At 41.3% G+C, this 21,392-nt stretch overlaps 1 protein-coding gene across 4 annotated transcripts in view; it reads left to right on the top strand.

The window, feature by feature from the left end:
* The window catches only part of IFT80 (intraflagellar transport 80), a 159,908-nt gene that overhangs the window by 49,968 nt on the left and 88,548 nt on the right, over nucleotides 1-21,392 (top strand). For all 4 annotated transcript variants that reach the window (XM_077290652.1, XM_077290651.1, XM_077290653.1 and 1 more), the window contains 3 exons: nucleotides 1,343-1,452; nucleotides 2,204-2,293; nucleotides 10,049-10,186. In XM_077290652.1, coding sequence (XP_077146767.1) covers nucleotides 1,343-1,452; nucleotides 2,204-2,293; nucleotides 10,049-10,186 — 338 coding nt within the window. The remainder of the gene's footprint in view (nucleotides 1-1,342; nucleotides 1,453-2,203; nucleotides 2,294-10,048; nucleotides 10,187-21,392) is intronic.

The following is a 21,392-nucleotide window of genomic DNA, read 5'->3' on the forward strand; positions in this document are numbered from 1 at the left end:
ACTGGCTGAAATGAGATCGTCTCACTATAGATTACCTGGACAGCGAATTGATCTGAATGAGAACAGTGTAATGCTTTACTACAGCCTGCTACAGAGAGATAAGGCATTGAGACGTTCCTTATACAGTGACACCTCTAGACGCCATCCGTCTTCTATTTCCAATGCTGCCTGGTAGCTAACACCAACTACATGGTGCCAGTGTGATACAGCGGACTCTGCTACAATGTCCAGGGTCAGAGACCATTCCTATCTCTGCTGTATAACCTTTTTGATGTTATCAATAGTTACAGTGGTATATCTGTGGTTAGATAAAAGGATGCCGCTCCCTCGGTCGTCCCATCAGCGTTCCTGCTTGGCAATCGCTTGGTGCAGAAGAGTTTCTGTCCAGACTTGCCAACTTTGTACCTCTAAGATGTCTGTGATTGTTACACTAGTCAGCATAAAAATCACAGAAGCATTAGAGTGTTATACTAGCAATCACGTGATCACACGGCCAAGTCCCATTGCAGGACTGAAAAAAAAAAAACAATCCAAGAACATATTAACAGCCCCCTTTGCAGCGCTTCTGGCCGGGCCTATACGGAGTGGGCGGGGACTCGCTCTGCATACTTCCTGGCCTCCCCTGCCCTTTTGTCTACGCCCACTGGCTGCCCACGACCAATGAATATCCGCGACAGACAGAAAGAAAGACAGACAGAAAGAAAGACGGAAGTGACCCTTAGAAAATTATACAGTAAATCATTATTTTTTTTACTTCTGGTCTAAGAACTAACAGGCAGGTAGTTGCTACCTTCTTGTGCCCATCTCCAGCAATTCAGCAACTTCCGCTGACATCACTTTGATAATGCAGTGTCTTCTCTTCCACTCTGGTCTGTGGATGGGGCGTGACTGCTGATGTTATGCTGACTGACAGCTGGATCCCTGCTGCCCAACTTTGGGGGGCTGGCTGTCAGTCAGCATAACTTCAGCCATCACGTGTCATCGCAAGAGCTGCTCTGTTGATGTGGAGAAGCTGAATCACTGGCAGGAGCGGTCAGTGACTGCTCTGTGCTAAAGCCGGATGGAACAGACAGATAATTAGCAACTACCCACCTGCCTGTCAGTTTTTAGGCCCATAGAAAAACAATTCTTGGATACACCATTTAAGAAACTTTTGGTTATCGTTGTAACTTCTGAAGTACTAATATGTAACCAAAATACACCTTTATAATATGGCCATCTGTAAATGACTGTAAATATTGAACATTAATAATCATTTACTGTAAAGGAATCCGGTTCCTCCTATGTTTTACTTAATTGCATGTGTTGTAGTTGTTCGTTAATCGTCCTTGTGTTTCGGTAGGTTTGCCTGTTTACTCTGTTGCCTGGGGTCCTGATTCTGAGAAAGTCCTCTACCCTCTAGGAAAACAGCTGATCATTAAACCATTGCAGCCAAGTTCCAAAGTATTACAGGTATCAAATAACATCTAATACTTGCCTACAGACAGACAAGGTATTTCAGTTTTCTGCAATTACTTGACACTCGGTTATATTTTTAATAAATTGGCGCAGTCTACAATATTTATATTCCTAAATAGTTTTCCCAGGTTTGACCCTGATCAAAGAGATTTATTTTTATATGTCTAAAGGGTATGAAGAATTGCACTATGGTTGCCTCCTACTGTTGTGTATTTAACTAATGGAGGTAGCACCTGTCGGTGAGCGCGAACCGAAAATCTGCTCAAGCCCCTCTGCCACAGAGACCATTCCATGGACATATATAATCATGATATATGACTACCGGAGCATACAGACTTCCTCCAGATTACTCGGTCATGACGTAATATGAAAACCTAGACATATCAAAACCTCCTGCCACAGAAAAATGCTAAAATATTTTTCTGGTATTTCAAGTTTTCGGTCATTGTAAACAATGTATATTTTAATAGCAGATGTAAGTTGTATGGAATTGTGGTGGGATGAAGTACAGGTGGGCCACAGAAAGCTGGAGCCATTTCCCGACACTTAGGACAAGATGGGTGTGAGACCGGAGTTACTTACTGAGACTTTGTGGTCGCACTTTCCGAAGCCGGAAGAGACTCTTGGTCGTAGCTCTGGGGACGGATGACCTGGAACACTAGAAGGGCTCTTTGCTTCTTCTCTCCTTGGCCTGGGCTGTATCTTCATCATTTCATGGTCATTATTTCTCTTTTATTTTTAAAAGTGGAAAGCTCATGATGGAGTCATATTAAAGGTTGACTGGAATCCTGTGAACGACCTAATCTTGTCTGCCGGAGAGGACTGTAAATATAAAGTGAGTTATTAAGTTGCACTTTTAATCATTTCTCAATTTTATTCTATGTCCCCAGAAAGCCTGTGATCTTTTCGTATTCATTTTTTGTAATGTATACCTTTGATCATGATCATTCCATTATGTAGGTAGAGATTAAAAACCCTCAACATTTAAACTTATCAAATATATTAAAATGTGCAATTATATTTCTTTCAAAAGAGCAGAGAAAATTCAAGTTGTATTTCTTTTCTAAGACCATGTTCACACAGTGTCAGTATTTCACATTAGTATGTGTAAGCCAAAACCAGCAGTGGGTGATAAATGCAGAAGTGGTGATGTGTTTCTATTATACTTTTCCTCTGATTGATCCTCTCCTGGTTATGGCTTATAAATACTGAGGTAAAATTGTGAACCTGTCCTAATATTGAGTTCTGTACATCTGACCCTCCCTTTTATAATAAACTTGGCTTTAAATTGTGTTCTCCAGCTAGTAGCCGTAGTGAAGAAGCACTGCAGAGGGTGTTCGTTCTAGGGGACCTCAAATGTCTGTCCGTTACACCTTACTGTCTGAAAGTGATGGACTATTTCCCCTTTGATGGTGCTACAGAAGAACTGAAGAAAACCAATATGCGACTAATCTGTGCTTTTCTATGTGACAGCGCTGGATAACAGTAGAACATTGTATCTACAGCAAGCGTTGAAGATACATTAGTGTACATATGTCAAACTCTGGCCCGCAATGCCGTGTGTGCCCCCCTCCCGATATCACACTTTCAATTGTATTGGTATCCTAGATTCTGATACAGTTGAAAGTAAAGCTGGAGGAAGGAGCGTCAGCTCATGCTCCCTATCCCATCATTCCTCCCTACGACTGATGTCTCAGTGCAGCGGGCGCGATGACGTTATTACAATGCGCTCGCTGTACCGAGATGTGCAGAGGATCTGAAGACACCATTAAGAGACCGGAACAGCAGGGTAATGGGCAAAGGTGAGTTGTTTTTTTTTAACGTGGGGCACACTATACTGTATGGAGCACTTTGTGGGGCCCCGTTATACTGTATGGAGCACTTTTTGGGGCCCATTATACTGTATGGAGAACTATGTGGGGCCATTATACTCTATGGAAAGCAATGCAGGGCCGCCTTACGCTTTATGGAGGATTAGGTGGGGCCCATTATACTGTATGGAATGATTTTGTGGCAATTATACTGTATGGAGGGCTGTGTGGGGATTACAGTTGGTGAATCATACTTTTATGAGGCCCAATGCAGAAGGAGTGTCAGTCAGAGCTGGTGGCGCGGTTACAGCGGTTGCTCTGTATTCTCAGAGCAGTGACTGAACCGGCACCGCCTCCATGACATATCTGCAGGTTAATAGCGTTATTTCTGGTGACAGGTTCCCTTTAAATTGGGTCATTTGCTTTTTACTGCTCTTACATAACATATTGTACTATTCCAATATTTTATTATAAGATCAATTAATTAATATGTACTTTGTTCATGGGACAACCACTTTAAGTTTGTTTCCATATATAAAAGTTAATCGTTAAACTTCCTCAATTGTAGACATTTTTTTAATAAATATGAATGTTGGCCTACGACTTTGTCCAAGCTTTTAATTTTGGCCCTCTATGTTTTTGAGTTTGACATCCCTGCATTAGAGGGTTATTTCTAATTTCATATAAATGGGTATTGTCAGTGCTGGTAAAACAAACAATTTTGCAATTTACTGCTGATTAAAATTTGCAGCTGTTCTTGAGATATTAACACTTTTTTAATTTTACAGCTTGTTGCCTAGGAGACCGACCACTGCGCTGTACCTGGCTGAAGGTAGGAAGTAATGGCACGATGCCAGCCAACTTCAAATCAGTGCTTACAGACTCCTTAGAAAGAGCTTGTAAGCACTGCACATGTTCTGCTATCTAACAGCGGTGGTTTGTCTCCAAGGCAATGAATTGTAAGAAAAAAAGTGTTAGGCTGTGTTGGTACGCAGCGTTTTTTTCTGCTTTTTTTTTTCTGAAGCCCAAACCTGTGAATAGTTTTTGGGGGCAAATTACATGTGTTCTGTCTATAGTACACGTTTTATCGAATTAGTTTTCTTCACCAAAAGCTTTAAAAATGTATGCTGTAAAACGCTGTTACTTTTTTTTTTTTTTGCTGTGTTTATCGCTTTCTTATTGCTTTCCTTGGTGAAAAAAAAGCTGACATAATCGACATGCCGCTGATTTAAAAAAGCGCAGCAGTTCTTAAAGGGGTTTACCTACAAAGTACATGAGAAAGTACAGTATGGTATCGCAGCTCATTCTTTTTGTGAGTCAAAACATTTCCCTGCCTGATTTAAGGAATGTTTTACATCAATGAAAGAATCAGCTATGATCCCCTGCTGTCCTGTCTGTATATGGTTTAGCTTCCTCCCCTGCCCAGGAGCTGTGGTATGATCAGACCATGTTCCTGCACAGTCACGGATATTACACAGTACACAGCAGGGGCACATTTATAAGATTATCTCGGCACAGGAACATTTTTTAACACATCCAATTGTGGAAATTATTATTATTCCAAGATCTATTAATTACAATGTTGATTCAAATTAATTTTGTTTGTGGGAAAACCACTTGAACCTCTTCACTACCTTAGATGTATCCATACGTCCAGGTCGCCTAGTACTTCCTGACCTTGGCCGTATGGATACGTCCAGGTGATTTTACGTTCACAGGGGCTGTGCGCGCGATCGCCACCGGGTTTCAGCTGAATCAGGCAGCTGTCTCCCCACACTTTAACCCCTTAAATGCTGCGTGCATGGCATTTAGCGAACAGGCACAGGGAAGAAAGCCCCTCTGCTCTTGGATTGGCGCCCCCGTGATGTCATCGCGGTGGCCCAATCATTGCGATCGGGACCTGACGACATCCAGGTCACCAGTCACTAGCAAGATAGTTAGATCATGCGCAGTGCATGATCTAACTAACTTGTGTCTGTGGGGCTGACAGGCTATAAAGCATTGCAATGCTTTGTAACAGTGATCAGACTGCAGAAAGTGAAAGTCCCATAGTGGGACTTAGTAAAAAAAAATAAATTGTAAAAATATTTAAAAAAAAAAAATCACAAAATAATAATAAAAAAATATATTTTGTACCTATAACTAAATATTTTTATGAAAGAAACAAAGCAAAAAAGTACACATATTTGGTATCACTGTGTCCAAAACGACCCGACCTATAAAATTCCCACTAGTTAACCCTTTCAGTGAACGGCAAAAGAAAGGGGCAAAAAAGATGCTTTATTATCATACCGCCGAACAAAAAGTGGAATAAAACTCGATCAAAAAGACGAATGTAAATGAAAATGCTATAACTGAAAATGTCACCTTGTCCCTCAAAAAAAAACAAGCTGCCATACAGCTCAGTCAGCGGAAAATAAAAAAGTATTATGTCCCGTAAAGAAAAATGAAATGGCCTCCCTGACCCTATCCTGAATGGTTAAAAGTCTTTTAATTCCTTTGAACGGACATAAACACAAAGTGTGGTTGTGCAGGTACAAGGGAAGTTTCTGTGAGGGGAGGTAAGATGTGGCATCTTTTAGCACGTTACAACAGCCAAACCTAAAAACCCAATGTAAATCTAGTATCACTGTCATCGCACTGACCCGAAGAATAAAGTCGCCTAATCACTTATACCGCACAGGGGACGGCGTAGAAAAAATCCAATTCTTCACCTGCTGTTGATTTGTTTATTCTGCCTCCGAAAGATTGCAGTAAGGCTCGGCGCACATTTATCCTGCTGTCTACTCTGAACGCTTACACCGGAGTTTCCGTGTAAATCTTTGAAATGCGTGATTTAGACGGAACCCCCAGCAGAAGATTTCCTATAATGAGGCAGATGGAGGCACTGTGGTTGCTGACCGACCTGTGATTCAGTAGTGTCCGCCTTTTAGGCGCGCATAAAAGTACCGTCGGCTACAGTTTTGAGGACTACTGAAAAGGACACCGCTGAACAGAGGCCAGACGAAGTCCTGAGTAACTCTGCTGCCTCATTATAATGAATGGCTCCCTCGGGGGTTTCTCCTGAATCACTCAGAGATTTAGATGGAAACCCCAAAGTAAATGCTCAGCGTAGAGCGCCGGATAAATGTGATCCCAAATGTTATGTAAATGTTCCCAATAAAAGCTTCAAATCAATCCACAAAAAAAGCAAGTCCCCTATCAGATCCCAGACTTGTCAATGGACATATAGGGGGCTCCCACATTACTGGTAGTACAAAGGCTCTGGAAAAGCAAAATGGCTCCTCGATCTGCAAAAGAAATCCAGCAAATTCTGTGCTCCCAAATCCAAATGCCCCCCTCCCTTCTGAGCCCCAGTATAAACCACATTTAGCATCTACATGTTTGGCATTTCTGTAGCAAAGACAACCCACCTAATTTTACAGGTGCATGTCTCCAGAACCAGGAGCTGGGCTACTACAACGTACTGGTGACCACAATGTACTGATCACTACAACCGCAGTTTGCAGTTTTTCGCTTAGCAATATCAACTTTTGTTTCTGGAAAACCTCCATGGAGTTAAAATCGTCACTACCTCTGTAGAGAAGTTCCCTAAAGTGTACAATTTTCAAAATGGGGTCACTTGAAGGGGAATTCTGCTATTCTAGCACTTGTGGGCTCTGTATATGGAGTCTGCAAACTATTCTAGGAAAATCTGCACTCCAGGAGACAAAAAGTGCTCCGTCCCTCCAGAGTATTGCCGTGTGACTATGCAGTACTGTACAGCCACATATGGGGTATTTCTTTATTCAGCAGAATTTGTGGGACAAAGTTTGGTGCCATTTTTACAAATTTCCCAGTGTTAAAATGTAAAATATCAGGCTAAAACTAAATTTTGGTGGTAAAAATGTAATTATTTTTTCTTCACAGCCCAATGGTATAAATTCTGTGACCCACCTATGGTAGCAATATGATCACTGCACCCCAAGATGTATTCATTGAGATGTGTAGTTTGTAAAATGAGGTCTCTTATAGAGGGTTCTGCTGTTCTGGCATCTTAGGGGCTCTCCAAACATGACACTACACCTTCAGACCATTCCACCAAAATTTGGGTTCCAAAATATTATTCCTTCCTTTCTGAGTGCTGCCGTGCTCCCAAACAGTAATTTTTCACCACAAATGGGGTATATGTGTACTCAGGAGAAATTGCACAACAAAATTCGGGGTCCATTTTCTCCTGTTACCTTGTGAAAATAAAGAGACTAAAATTTTTTATTGGAAAAAATGTTTGTTTGTTTTTTCACTGCTCAATGTTATAAACTTCTGAGAAGCACCTTGGGGTTCCAACTTGCTTACCACACATCTAGATTAGTTCCCTGAGGGATCTATTCTCTAAAAAGGTTTCCACTGATGGAAATGATGCCTGCTAATTATTCCAGCAAATTTTACATTCAAAAAGTCAAATGGTGCTCCTTTCCTTCCGAGCCCTGCCGTGCGCCCAAACAGTGATTTCCCTCTACATATGGGGTATCTGCATGCTCACTAAAAACTACACAACAGATTTTGGGTTCCATTTTTCGCTGTTACCCTTGCGAAAATAATAAAAAAAAAAATGGGTCTAAAGTAAAATTTGGGTGACAAAAAGCTAAATGTTCATTCTTTTCCTTGCACATTCCAAAAATTCATGCTCCTGAAGGGTTAATAAACTTCTTGAATGCAGTTTTGAGCTCTTGGAGGAGTGCATTTTCTAGAATAGTATCATTTTTGGTATTTTGTGTCATATAAACCCTAAGTCACTTCAAATGTGATGTGGTTCCAAAAACAATGGTTTTGTAACATGTTATAAAAATCAGAAATTGCTGATCAACTTTTAACCCTTCTAACTTCCTAACAAAAAAAATAAAAAGTTTCCAAAATTGTGCTGATGTAATGTTAACATGTGGGAAATGTTATTTATTAACTATTTTGTGTGACATGACTGTGATTTGAGGGCATAAAAATTAAAATATGAAAATTGCAAAATTTTCAGGAATTTTTTTTTTCATAAACTCACGTTATAGCAAAGAAATTTTACCACTATCATGAAATACAATATGTCACATAAAAACAGAATCCGTGGGATCCTTTGAATCCTTCCAGAGTTATTGCCACCTAACGTGACACTGGTTAGAATTGTAAAATTTGGCCTGGTCATGAAGGTGAAAACAGCCTTGGGTGGTGAAGAGGTTAAGTTCAGGCAGGAGAAAGAAATAAACAAGAGTGTGGATGAGATTTCTGAAATCTCATAGCTTTTGCTGGTACTGTAATAAGCAGCTTATAATTTGCATTAAAAAATACTACAAAAGCGCTACATATAAACTATCTCAAAAACAGTTGAAAAGTTTAATTAGCGATAAATTGCAAAATTGCTTGTATTTTTGAGCCCTATAATATGTATTTATGAAAATGAGGCTAATCCTTTTTGTATTTCTGTTCCTTGCCTATGATAATGGCAGAGACCGCTGGGTACAGTGTTTGGCTATTTATCAGCCCATTGGATGCTGACCTTAGCGGCACTGACATGTGGCTACCGCTCCTCACTGCAGTCATAGAGGACTCGGATCCTGCAGCTTGGTTATCGCCATTCTGAGAAAACTTCTTTACAATCCATTTAGTCCAAAAGTCTTTAAAGGATGCGAATGATGTCAAATTATTTATGGTTTTATACGAGAGGATGCATTTCATCCAGCAAACTGTGCGCCTTTTTCCATTAAGGGTAAGTTCCCACAGGGCGTTTTTGCTGCTGTTTTTTATGCTAATTTTCAGCTGCTTTTTACAGTACCAGCAAAGCCTATGAGATTTCAGAAATCTCATGCACACACATTGGTTTTTTGTGTGATCAGTATTTTGTGCTTTTCTGCTTTTTTTGGACATAGAGCATGTCACTTCTTTCAGCGTTTTTGCTGCGTTTTTCACCCATTGACTTGAATGGGTGTTGAAAAAACGGTGCAAAAACACAGGTATCATTATTTGCTGCGTTTTTGCTGCTGAAAATTCAAGGACATTAGCATGGACAAAGAGGAAAAAAATGCACCAAAAACGCACCTAAACCTGCATTTTTGGCGCAGCTTCTTTCTTGCCAAAAAGATCAGGTTTTGCTGCAGAAAAAAAAGCAGCAAAAACGCCCTGTGTGAACTTACCCTAATAGTAGTTGATCTATCATTGCCTCTATGCACATTAGCTGAAAACGTGAATTGGGGTCTCTCTATTCTCCCCCCCAATAGATCCTTTTGTTTTCAATGTAGTTACATTGCTGTTAGGCTACGTTCACATTAGCGTTAAGCTAATGTGCGTCGGGTTTGCGTCGGCGACGCAGCAGCGTCGCATGCGTCATGCGCCCCCTATACTTAACATGGGGGACGCATGCGTTTTTTTTTGTTGCGTTGTGCAACACATGCATCTTTTTTGCCGCAAGCGTCGGACCAAGAAAACGCAACAAGTTGCATTTTTCTTGCGTCCGATTTTCGGCAAAAACCGACGCATGCGTCGCAAAGCGCAGCGTTTTTGCATGCGTTTTGACGCGTTTTTGCGTGCGTTGTGCGTTGCGTCGCCGACGCAACGGCGCACAACGCTAGTGTGAACGTAGCCTTAGGGGTATCTGGCAGCAGGTTCCTAAACTCTCCCCATTGGAAACACATGAATTCTCGGTTAAGGTGTGTGTTTCTCTGCATATGTTATGTGCGGCCGAGTCTCTGGGCTCGCTCGTGTTTCTGTGCATATCTGCATATGCCAAACCTTAGTCTCTATTTTTCCTCTTGAAGGTCTGGGACAGCTACGGACGAGCCCTCTACAGCTCCCCATCCCATGAATATCCCATCACCTCTGTTTCCTGGGCCCCTGATGGAGAACTATTTGCTGTGGGCTCTTTCCATACTCTGCGCCTGTGTGATAAAACTGGGGTAAGGATGGATCTAAATTCTTAAATACATAGAATGGCTAAAACACTGCAATTTATTGAGGGAGAGAAGAATTATTTTGATTTAATCCTGATTCTGGAATCATTGGTGTTACACTAACTCTCATAGGACAATTCTGCGTCTTCAGGGTGGATTTAGGAACTGCAGAGAAAATAAGTTGTTAGGAAAATCCTTAAAGAGATGAGCTTTTCTTTTCCAAGCACTATTTACCATCTATTCTGGGGAGGGGTGACTGACCACAGTATATTAACTAGACTTCATGGAGTAGAAGCAGGGGTTGCAGCTGCAGCCAGCACCCAAGGGTAAAGGGGACTCCAGCTATTGTGTTTCCTTCTTGTTCTTGTCCAAGCAGCTGGCCTCCGGGGGTTCTCGATGTGCATTTCTGATTATTGTGGCTCCCAGTGATATCATTGTCTCTGATTAGAGAGATGCTAATAATATTATCAGCATCCCCATGATTACAGTATTTTAGTATTCAGTAGACGCCTGCCATAGTACCTTCAGCTGGGGGGAGGCCTGAGTCTGTGAATTGGATCTAGTTGCATGAACCTCCCTACTGGAAGACCTACAAAAATGACAAAACATACTACTTACAAGTAAATGCAGGGTTTACACTAATCAATACTGAGACAGAACAATGAAGAGCAAAGGTAGGTTATGTATATGAGCAGTAAATGTGCAAAGTAACCTTTACAGTAAGAAATGTATGGCCCCTGTGTAATACATTAACACATGTACAATAGCTATTCAACAAATAACCATCATGTGCAGCTATCCTGTATGAAGTAATGTAGAAAAAGGAACTTGCACTTGACTTATGTTGTGCCTTCTGGGCACAATCAGCAAATTGGAGGTTCTCCAATACCATCAGTATTTTTACCCAAATTGCTTGTTTGTGAACATAGAAATTAAAGAGATGTCTGAGTCATTGCTGATGTTCAACAGTAATTTCTTAAAGAGTTTGTCCACTACTATATTTTATTTTCCAAATGGGCCTGTGGTCGTCTTAAGATACATAACCATTCAAGCTCTCCTACCAGGATGACTGCTGTTCCTCCACACCATGTCCCCCACCGTTCTGGATGTGAGGGGAGCTGGTGCATTCGCAACCTGACAGTGCCGTCATCTGAGTGCTGCGGTCAGTGTTTTGCAGCAGCATTTACATTGCAACACAGTGATCGTGGGCCGGGCGTGGTGGGGGCTCTGCTTCTGAGCCTGCTCCATACACCCGTCTAGACCACATGACATAATGGAAGGGTTAAAGGGACTCTGTCACCTGAATTTGGAGGGAACAATTTTCAGCCATAGAGGCGGGGTTTTCGGGTGTTGGATTCACCCTTTCCTTACCCGCTGGCTGCATGCTGGCTGCAATATTGGATTGAAGTTCATTCTCTGTCCTCCGTAGTACACGCCTGCACAAGGCAATCTTGCCTTACGCAGGCATGTACTATGGAGGGCAGAGAATGAACTTCAATCCAATATTGCAGCCAGCATGCAAGGAAAGGGTGAATCAAACACCCGAAAACCCCGCCCCTATGGCTGAAAATTGTTCCCTCCAAATTCAGGTGACAGAGTCCCTTTAAACTCTGCATCATTTTAGAAAAATTTTCTTGACAGCACAGCTGGAAATTAAGTGATTTCATGACTGCTCAGCTAGACTGACAGGTCTCTCCCTATGTGTGTGTCTAGAGGGCTAGACTGACAGGTCTCTCCCTATGTATGTGTCAAGAGGTCTAGACTGACAGGTCTCTCCCTATGTATGTGTCAAGAGGTCTAGACTGACAGGTCTCTCCCTATGTATGTGTCAAGAGGTCTAGACTGACAGGTCTCTCCCTATGTATGTGTCAAGAGGTCTAGACTGACAGGTCTCTCCCTATGTATGTGTCAAGAGGTCTAGACTGACAGGTCTCTCCCTATGTATGTGTCAAGAGGTCTAGACTGACAGGTCTCTCCCTATGTATGTGTCAAGAGGTCTAGACTGACAGGTCTCTCCCTATGTATGTGTCAAGAGGTCTAGACTGACAGGTCTCTCCCTATGTATGTGTCAAGAGGTCTAGACTGACAGGTCTCTCCCTATGTGTTTGTCTAGAGGGCTAGACTGACAGTTTGGGCGACATAGATCCACTGACAGGTTCCCCTAATGTCATGTTCTGAAATGTCCCTCACAGAAGGTGCTCATGGATTCAGTAACCTCCCACAATCAGGGATACTTCAGTACTAGCTTGCTCCAGCATGTGCAGTGACGCTAGGTGTACCGGACCTTGCACTGCACATGCACAGGACCCATCTGGAGCTGGATGACGTGTGCCTCTCTAATGGTGGGTATTCGGGCCAGGAGTATGACTGCTGAGGAGACTGACATTGCCCACTGGACTCTTCATGGGTAAAACACCCTACTTTGTAACTTTATTATTTCCTTTCCAACATTTCAAGTACGTGAATCATTTTGCCATCCTAAATAATAATGGCCATAGTATATATGATAAGTTTTCTTTAAATGTTCTCACTTTCATAAAAGTTGGCAGAAACTGGTGGCTTTTTATTGAACTACATCCTGATAAGAAAATGTCCAATCTCTGCCCAACCTGTGTAACTGAGCCGATGACCGTGATCTCTGCATAATACACGGCCACTTAATATTTGTAACTTGTATCCTGACCAGTACATAGATGAGCGACACCCAGCGTGCCGGGAAGCTGGGCACTGGGGCGGCTGTTGTTTCACCTTTATTGTGCCACATGGCAGCTTGAGACAGGGACTGTGGGGTGAGCAGCTTAGCAACGGTCAGGTCCACCTTTGTTCAGAAGCAGCTGGGGATTGGGCTGGAGAACAGTGCAGCAACAGATGACCTCATCCGTAGTAAGTTGTGGATACAATTAGGACTATCCCTCAGGATGTGACCTTGCCACAGCTCTGTCACAGCCAAAATAGGCACCAGATTTGTATATTCACATAAGCCGGCCAGCATGGGCTATCAAAGCTTCCCCTGACGGGATATTCCCCTTGTTCTGGACAGGAGTAGGAGTTTTTTTCATTGTAATGTACACAGAAGAGCCTCACTCTCCGTCCTCCATGGTCCCCCAGGCCTCCGTTCTGACTGCCATCTGATGCCTGCATTGACACTATAGAGTCCTCTCCATAGGCAGGAGGCTCCTAGGAAGGAGTCGGGAGGGGGAAGATTTATTTCCTATTAGTTTAATGTCTTAGTTAAGAGATTGTATAACTGCAAATTAAAAAACACTAAACAAATGACCAACATAATAAAATCTTCTCCGATATTACCGTACTTCATTGCATTTTTGGCCAGTCATTCTTCATTTGTGTTAATGGAGTTTGCAAAAGAAAAAGTGACTTTTTCCTAGACTTTTTACTGACATCATTTCTGTGCTGAAATCCCACTCTGCTCCTAGTGTAAATAAAAAAAAAAAAAAATCTTTTGAATTTAACTTATTTTTTTTTTTAAGATTGCATTCGCCAATGCTGTTAAGTCGGAATAAACCAGATTGTGAGCAATTCTGACTTGGACATTCGTTGTAAGTATTCTGTTCCGTGGCCCAGCGATGTGCAGAAATCAGACACATGCTCATTTTCTTAGTGCTATGCTCCCTCTGCTGGACACGGCGTCCACATGGAGGGAAATCCAGGTGTAACCCATAGACACGGGAAGCAGTATATTGGATTCATGAGATGGACTGGGTGTGAGTTTGTGCACAAATTCACATTATCAGTTACTGTGCTTTGCTTAAGCTAAGAGTGCATGCAAAATAATGGAGTCATATCATGGAAAGAAAAAGGAAATATTAATGGTTTAAAAATATATAAATTCTAAACACTCCCCTTTCTTTAAAAATAAAGACATTAAAAAATAAGCATCATTGGGCCTGCAAAAGTCATTTTGTCAAAATATGAAATGTGTCCATATAATAAAGTGAAGTTAAAAAAAATCAAAATTCCCAAATTTCTATTTTTGAGTCACTCCCCCTACCTCAAAAAAGTGCCATAAAAAGAGATTAAAACACTGTATGTACCCTAAATAATGCCAATAAAAAACTGCACATACCAAACAAGTCCTCTCAGAGGTCCACATGTAGAGAAATAATCTAAAAGATAAGTTATGGATCTATGAAAATGGCAGCAAGTTTCTAAAAATTTTCATCACTTAGAAAAAAACAAAAATCTACTCCAGCTCCGTATTGCAGTAATCGCACTGACCTGGAGAATCATGTTGCCAGATAATTTTACTGCTTTATGAACTTTGTGAAAACAAAACCCAAAAAACTAAGGTGGAACTTTTTTCAACATTTTGCATTTGCCTGGAAGTTTAGTTTTTTCCCCATTTATTTATTCAGTACATTATATGTAAAAGTGAGTAATTGTAGTTTTGAATGACACCAGTCCCAAAACAACCCTTCTAGGCTTTGCTGATGGTAACATAAAAAGTTATGACTCCTGGTAAGCCAGCAATGAAAATTGTCCTTGTTGGGAAGGGGGTTAAAGTTGTTTTTCTTGTACGCCTTGTTTATTACGTCGGGGGCGAAGTGTCCAGCATTACATGCAGGCTGCACTACATGCTCCATATGTCACAGTATAGTGCCTCAGCATCTGACTATTATTCATGGTCACATTTGTGAAAAACACTTGGGTCTGTATAAAATGGGCCCATAACTTCATAATAGTATGGCAGAACTATATAACATGGATCCATAATAAGTTTGTTTGCATATGTTTCATAACTGGCATTATGCAAGATAAAGTGGTCATGGAGGCAGGGATTGTGCTGAAGAATGATTAAGCTTCATCTTAGGTGAAAATGGCTGGTAATAGGGAGCAGTAGGCTGCAGGATTTCACCTCCCAATCTATTTGTATGTGCAGGTAGCTCTTTCAAAAACAGCTTTATATGACCAGTCTGTTACTGAGAAATCGGCCTTTGAATTGATATACAAATGAGGCTAAAGAGCCATTTGTAGATCTGAAGCCTCTGTCACTCCAGCTCTATTTCCTACCCAGCACCGTCTCCACTTCCTTCACTGACCGCTCCTTTGCCTGAAGTCACACACATAGCAGCTGGAAGTCAAACAGGAGTAGGAGGCACTGGGTGGGGAATAGAGCTGGAGTGACAGAGGCTTCAAATATACCATAGCTCTTTACCCTCATTTGTACATTAATTCAAAGGCGTATTTCTCAGTAATGGAGGAACGGACTGGCCATGTAAAGATATTTCTGGACTTGTCTTTAAAAGAGCTGCATGCCCATATACATTTTCTGGGCAGTGAAATCCTGCGTACAGATATTCTCTATAACTGCACAGTAAAAGTAGACACATCTGTTGTTCATTCGCGCCAAACTTATCTACCTTTATTTCCTTCTTTGCCACCTATTCAGTGTAATTGTCTATAACTATAGAACAGTTCTTCATGGAAGCTAGGGGATTGCCACCCAACACTAATAAAGTACTAAAGTAGGAACACAGCCATGCCTACACCTTGTGGGTGCCCATCCCATTGTAGACCACCAGCACATATTACAAAGAAAAAAGAAACGCGTCAGTCTGTGCCACGTGTGGAATACAATTTTAAGGCTGTGTGCACACGTTGCGGATTTTTCGCGTTTTTTTCGCTATGAAAACTAGATAAAAACACACAAAAAAGCATACATATGCATCCCATCATTTAGAATGCATTCCGCAATTTTTGTGCACATGTTGCATTTTTTTCCGCGAAAAAAAATGCATTGCGGTAAAAAACGCAGCATGTTCATTACTTTTGCAGATTTTTGCGGATTTCCCACTATATTATTGCATTGGGAAATCTCTGGAAAAAAAACGCAAAAAATCCACACAAAAAACGTACGATATAACGCATGCGGATTTCTTGCAGAAAATGTCTGGTTTTGCGCAGGAAATTTCTGCAAGAAATCCTGACGTGCTCATAGCCTAACATTGATTTTTGAATGGATTGCTAAATAAAGAAACAAAAGGTATTAATAAGAATGGGAAGTGCGGTGATTGCCCTCCTCCGTATTTGTAATGTGTGGTTCTGAATTATGTGTATTTACACTTCTGTCTGTACATGTGTGATAGCGAAGGTTCACTTTTCAATTGTGTTCTCTGTATTTTTTTGTTACTTTTTGTTTGGAATTTGCAAGTAAAAAAATAGAGAAAAGAAACAGGCAAGGTATTTATTTCGAGGGTATAGAAGTCTTACTGTGTGTATTATTTCTTTCTTATGTCAGTACTTTGGCTGTGCACTTCTTATTTCGCAGACGGTAATATTCCTCCTATTCTCCCCAGCCTTTGTGTATTCTATACTCGGCAGCGTTACTGCATATCGCTAACCACATCCAGAGCCGAGAAGTCCGCTGCCCTACATGTGTTCGCCCATAAATTAGGCGTCCCCAACATGAAGTCATAGATTCTTCTCCTTCTGTTTTGTGACTTCACGGGAATTTGAACAAGATGTGTTTGTTTTGCGAAGTGACGATTAATTGTAATATAATACTTTAAATGTGCGGCTAATACTGCTCTTATTATACTCGGTGATTTAGCTGAAAGAAAATTAGACTTGATAAGTAGCAAATGGCTGTCAGAGGTGAAGGTTGAGGGAAGGTTAGCGGAGTTGGATCCAAACAAAGAGAGTCCTGACTCAGCAGTATCAGAACAGTTTTTTTTTTCGACAACCACCCCTTCCAGGCTTTTCTGCTTGAGTTTTTTCTGCATTAATCTTTAATTCTGTCCACACTTCAGGTACACGGAGATGTGTAAACCTCTCCCCCTCTTCCTTAGCCTGGTAATAAACTTCCAGTATAAACCCATGCTGAGGTCTATTTCTTTTCTAGGCACACATGTCCATACTATTCTCCATTTCACCCATATTCCCCGATCAGTGCGCGCAGTGAAAGGAGATAAATGACATTGTCTGACACGAGGGGCCCCCGCCAAGCCCTCTGGCAGAGTCATTAGTTTTCAGCCATTAAATCATTATCTTCTTAGACAACTCAAACGTGCTCCAGAGAATATGGCCTCCTCCTCTGTGCCAGATTTGTGTTCTCTAGGTCTATACCATCCCACCAAAAGCTAGAAAACATCTCTATCCTCTTCATTATTGCCGATCTTGGAAGGATGCTCTACAGCTCATTAAATCCTTATTGTATATTTTGTGAAGACTTCCATATTCTTTATCTAGTATGACCAAGGATTGTGTATCCACATCTGTGGGGCACAAGGGGTTATAGAAAAATATTAAGGTTTTATGGTGACTCTGGATTCCTCCCACATTCAAAAGACATACTGATGGGGAATTTAGATTGTGAGCCCCAATGGGGACAGGGATGTCATCTAAGATCCAAGGAATACAGTGGCGCTAAATAAATAATAATTGTAAGTCTGTTATGTCAGACTACTTCACGAGTTTACTCCCATCTTCCTGAAGAAAGGGCATGGAAGGAATGAGATAAGCGGTGGGGGGGAGGTCTCGGAGAATAGAAGCGGAGTAGGAAAAATATAAACTAAGACCTGTTGACAGTCACTCATCCCTGTAAACACGCAATTGAAATTTAGTCTACCAAGAAGTGTGAATGGACACCAAAAAATATCAAATAAAAACATTTTATTATTACAACAATAATAAAAACTGTCGACAATAGACAGGGTAGAAAACATGTAGAGGAGAAAGTCATATGTAGAAACAAATATGAAGTGGATATACAGTACAGACCAAAAGTTTGGACACACCTTCTCATTTAAAGATTTTTCTGTATTTTCATGACTATGAAAATTGTACATTCACACTGAAGGCATCAAAACTATGAATTAACACATGTGGAATTATATACTTAACAAAAAAGTGTGAAACAACTGAAATTGTGTCTTATATTCTAGGTTCTTCAAAGTAGCCACCTTTTTCTTTGATGACTTCTTTGCACACTCTTGGCATTCCCTTGAAAGCAAAGCAAAAGGTGGCTACTTTGAAGAACCTTGATTCTTATCTATTTAATTGTCTAAGGGTCACTTCCGTCTGTTTGTCTGTCACGGAAATCCCGCGTCGCTGATTGGTCGCGGCCGGCTGGCGACGGGCACGGCAATCAGCGACGGGCACAGTCCGGACGCGAATTCGCCCTTCCCTACTCCCCTCCAGTCAGTGCCCCCATAGCGATTTAGCAGTCCGTTAAACGGACTGCGTTACACCGCAGCATAACTTTGTGTAATGCAGTCTGCTAATGCTGCTCTTAACCCTGTGTGACCAACTTTTTACTATTGATGCTGCCTATGCAGCATCAATAGTAAAAAGATCTAATGTTAAAAATAATAAAAAATAATTTATATTCTCACCGTCCGGCGACTTTCCCGCTCCTTGCGACCCTCCGGTCCCAAGAATGCATTGCGGCAATGACCAGAGATGACGAATCGGTCTAGCGAGACCACTACATTATCACGTGTTATTGCCGCAATGCATTCTTGGGACCGGAACGTCACGAGGAGCATCGCTAAATGCCTGGGCTGGATCCGGGGGCCGTCGGAAGGCGAGTATATAACTATTTTTTTATTTTAATTCTTTTTTTAACAGGGATATGGCGCCCACATTGCTATATACTATGTGGGCTGTGCTATATACTACGTGGCTGGACAATGTACTACATCGCTGTGCTCTATACTACATGGCCTGTGTTATATACTACATGGGCTGTGTTATATACTACGTATCTGTGCTATATACTACGTCTGTGCTATATACTACGTGGGCTGTGTTATATACTACGTGGGCTGTGTTATATACTACGTGGGCTGTGTTATATACTACGTGGCTGTGCAATATACTACGTGGCTGTGCAGTATACTACGTGGCTGTGCAATATACTACGTGGGCTGTGCTATATACTACGTGGGCTGTGTTATATACTGCGTGGGCTGTGTTATATACTGCGTGGGCTGTGTTATATACTGCGTGGGCTGTGTTATATACTGCGTGGGCTGTGTTATATACTGCGTGGCCTGTGTTATATACTGCGTGGCCTGCGTTATATACTGCGTGGCCTGCGTTATATACTGCGTGGCCTGTGTTATATACTGCGTGGCCTGTGTTATATACTGCGTGGCTGTGCTATATACTACGTGGCTTGTTATGATCTGGTGGCCTAAGAGCAGCATGAGACGTACTCTGGAGAAGGTGGTACCTGTACTGACCGCAGACCCTGAACTTAACACCGCAACTAGAAGTAGCCGTGGAATGTACCTAGCGCTCCCTAGACATCTCGACACAGCCGGAGGACTAATTACCCCTAGAGATAGAAAAGGGAAAACTATCTTGCCTCAGAGAAAATCCCCAAAGGATAGACAGCCCCCCACAAATATTGACTGTGAGAGGAGAGGGAAAAAACACACAGACTGAAATGAGAATTTAGCAAAGGAGGCCACTTCTAACTAAATAGAAAGGATAGGACAGAGTACTATGCGGTCAGTATTATAACACTAGAAAATATCCACCACAGAAAATACAAAATCTCCACAGCTAACTGAAGATATGGAGGGTATATCTGCATCTCCAGAGATACCAGCTTGGCTAAACAAATCCTTATACAGACCAAGCTGGACAAGACAAAAACATGGAAAAGAACTGAACAATAAGGCCACAGCATGTGGACAGCAAAAATCAAGGCCAGAACTTATCTTTGTTGAAATTAACTGCAAAGCAGAAGAGACCAGGCAGGGATGTAAATCCTCCAGGAACAATGGACAACTGGCACTGACTAAAGGGTCAAGCAAGACTAAATAGCCCAGTCAAAATTGCAAAAAGTGAACACACCTGATAAATGCTGCGATTCAGAGACAGCAGCGCTACCACTTACAACCACCGGAGGGAGCCCAAGAGCAGAATTCACAACAGTGGCTGTGCTATATACTACGTGGCTGGGCAATATACTACGTGGCTGGGCAATATACTATGTGGCTATTATATATACTACATGGGCTGTGCTATATGCTACTATATTCTAGAATACCCGATGCTTTAGAATCGGGCCACCATCTAGTATAAGACATATTTTCAGTTGTTTCACACTTTTTTGTTAAGTATATAATTCCACATGTGTTAATTCATAGTTTTGATGCCTTCAGTGTGAATTTTTGATTTTCATAGTCATGAAAATACAGAAAAATCTTTAAATGAGAAGGTGTGTCCAAACTTTTTGTCTGTACTGTATGAAACCACGGTATTCGCCCTGCCTCATGTAACAAGGAGAGAGTATTGTGGAAAATAGAACAAATTGGATCCAGCTCAACAGGACAGGATTTTCCTTTTCTTTGTATTTTTCAAAAGAAAATATACTGCATACAAAAGAAAAATGTGCATGGTGGACATGACCCAGTCGACGCGTTTCGACTGCACTAAGCAGTCTTACTCATTACTAAGTATTGTGGGTGAATTCCACACATAAGTAAATATCACATCGTAAATCCAAGTGGATAAATAAATAATCTAATCATGTGTAGATATCACCATAACAATCAATACATATATATATATATATATATATATATATATATATATATATATATATATATATATATATATAACAAACTTGTGACTGGCCATTATAAAGAAACATGGAACAAAGAAAATACACAATTATTTTTTTTAAATCCCTGCAATTTTCCCACTTATCTCCTTTTTGTTTTGTTCCTATTTTTGTCTTTTGCACTGCTGAGACTGTGAGAACTATATAAGGAAATGTCTCTGTAAGACAACTGGCTGCAGCAAAGCCTCCCCCCTCTGCCCTATCTGCAGTAGGACAAAAGTTTGCTAAGTCCCACCTATTTGTCAAAAGGGCGTGGCATTAGTTTGTCATCCATTTAAAATGGAGCTGGTGAGCAGAAGATTTACCCCATGTTCTTTGCAGGATTTCTGCAAGATTTCATGTTTTTAGATCACGCAGCAAATGCTTCAGACTAATCCCCTATAACAATATTTATAATTATTTTCGGTAATTCTCATCTTTGCAAGTTGTCAGCAATTTCTAAGTGATAATCTGTTGATCGGTTGGAGTCAGGGCGCTGGGACATCAGCTGAGCCTGGAGCTCTGAAATGCCTTGTCTGAGTGGAGCAATGGCCCGACGTGCTCTTCTCTTGGGCTGGTTCTTGGATGTTCTAAGCGCGCCTCCCTAGATATTTCTATCTGCCCGAGTATTATATACAG

This window comes from Ranitomeya variabilis, chromosome 2 (assembly GCF_051348905.1).
Source record: "Ranitomeya variabilis isolate aRanVar5 chromosome 2, aRanVar5.hap1, whole genome shotgun sequence".
Lineage (NCBI taxonomy): Eukaryota > Metazoa > Chordata > Amphibia > Anura > Dendrobatidae > Ranitomeya > Ranitomeya variabilis.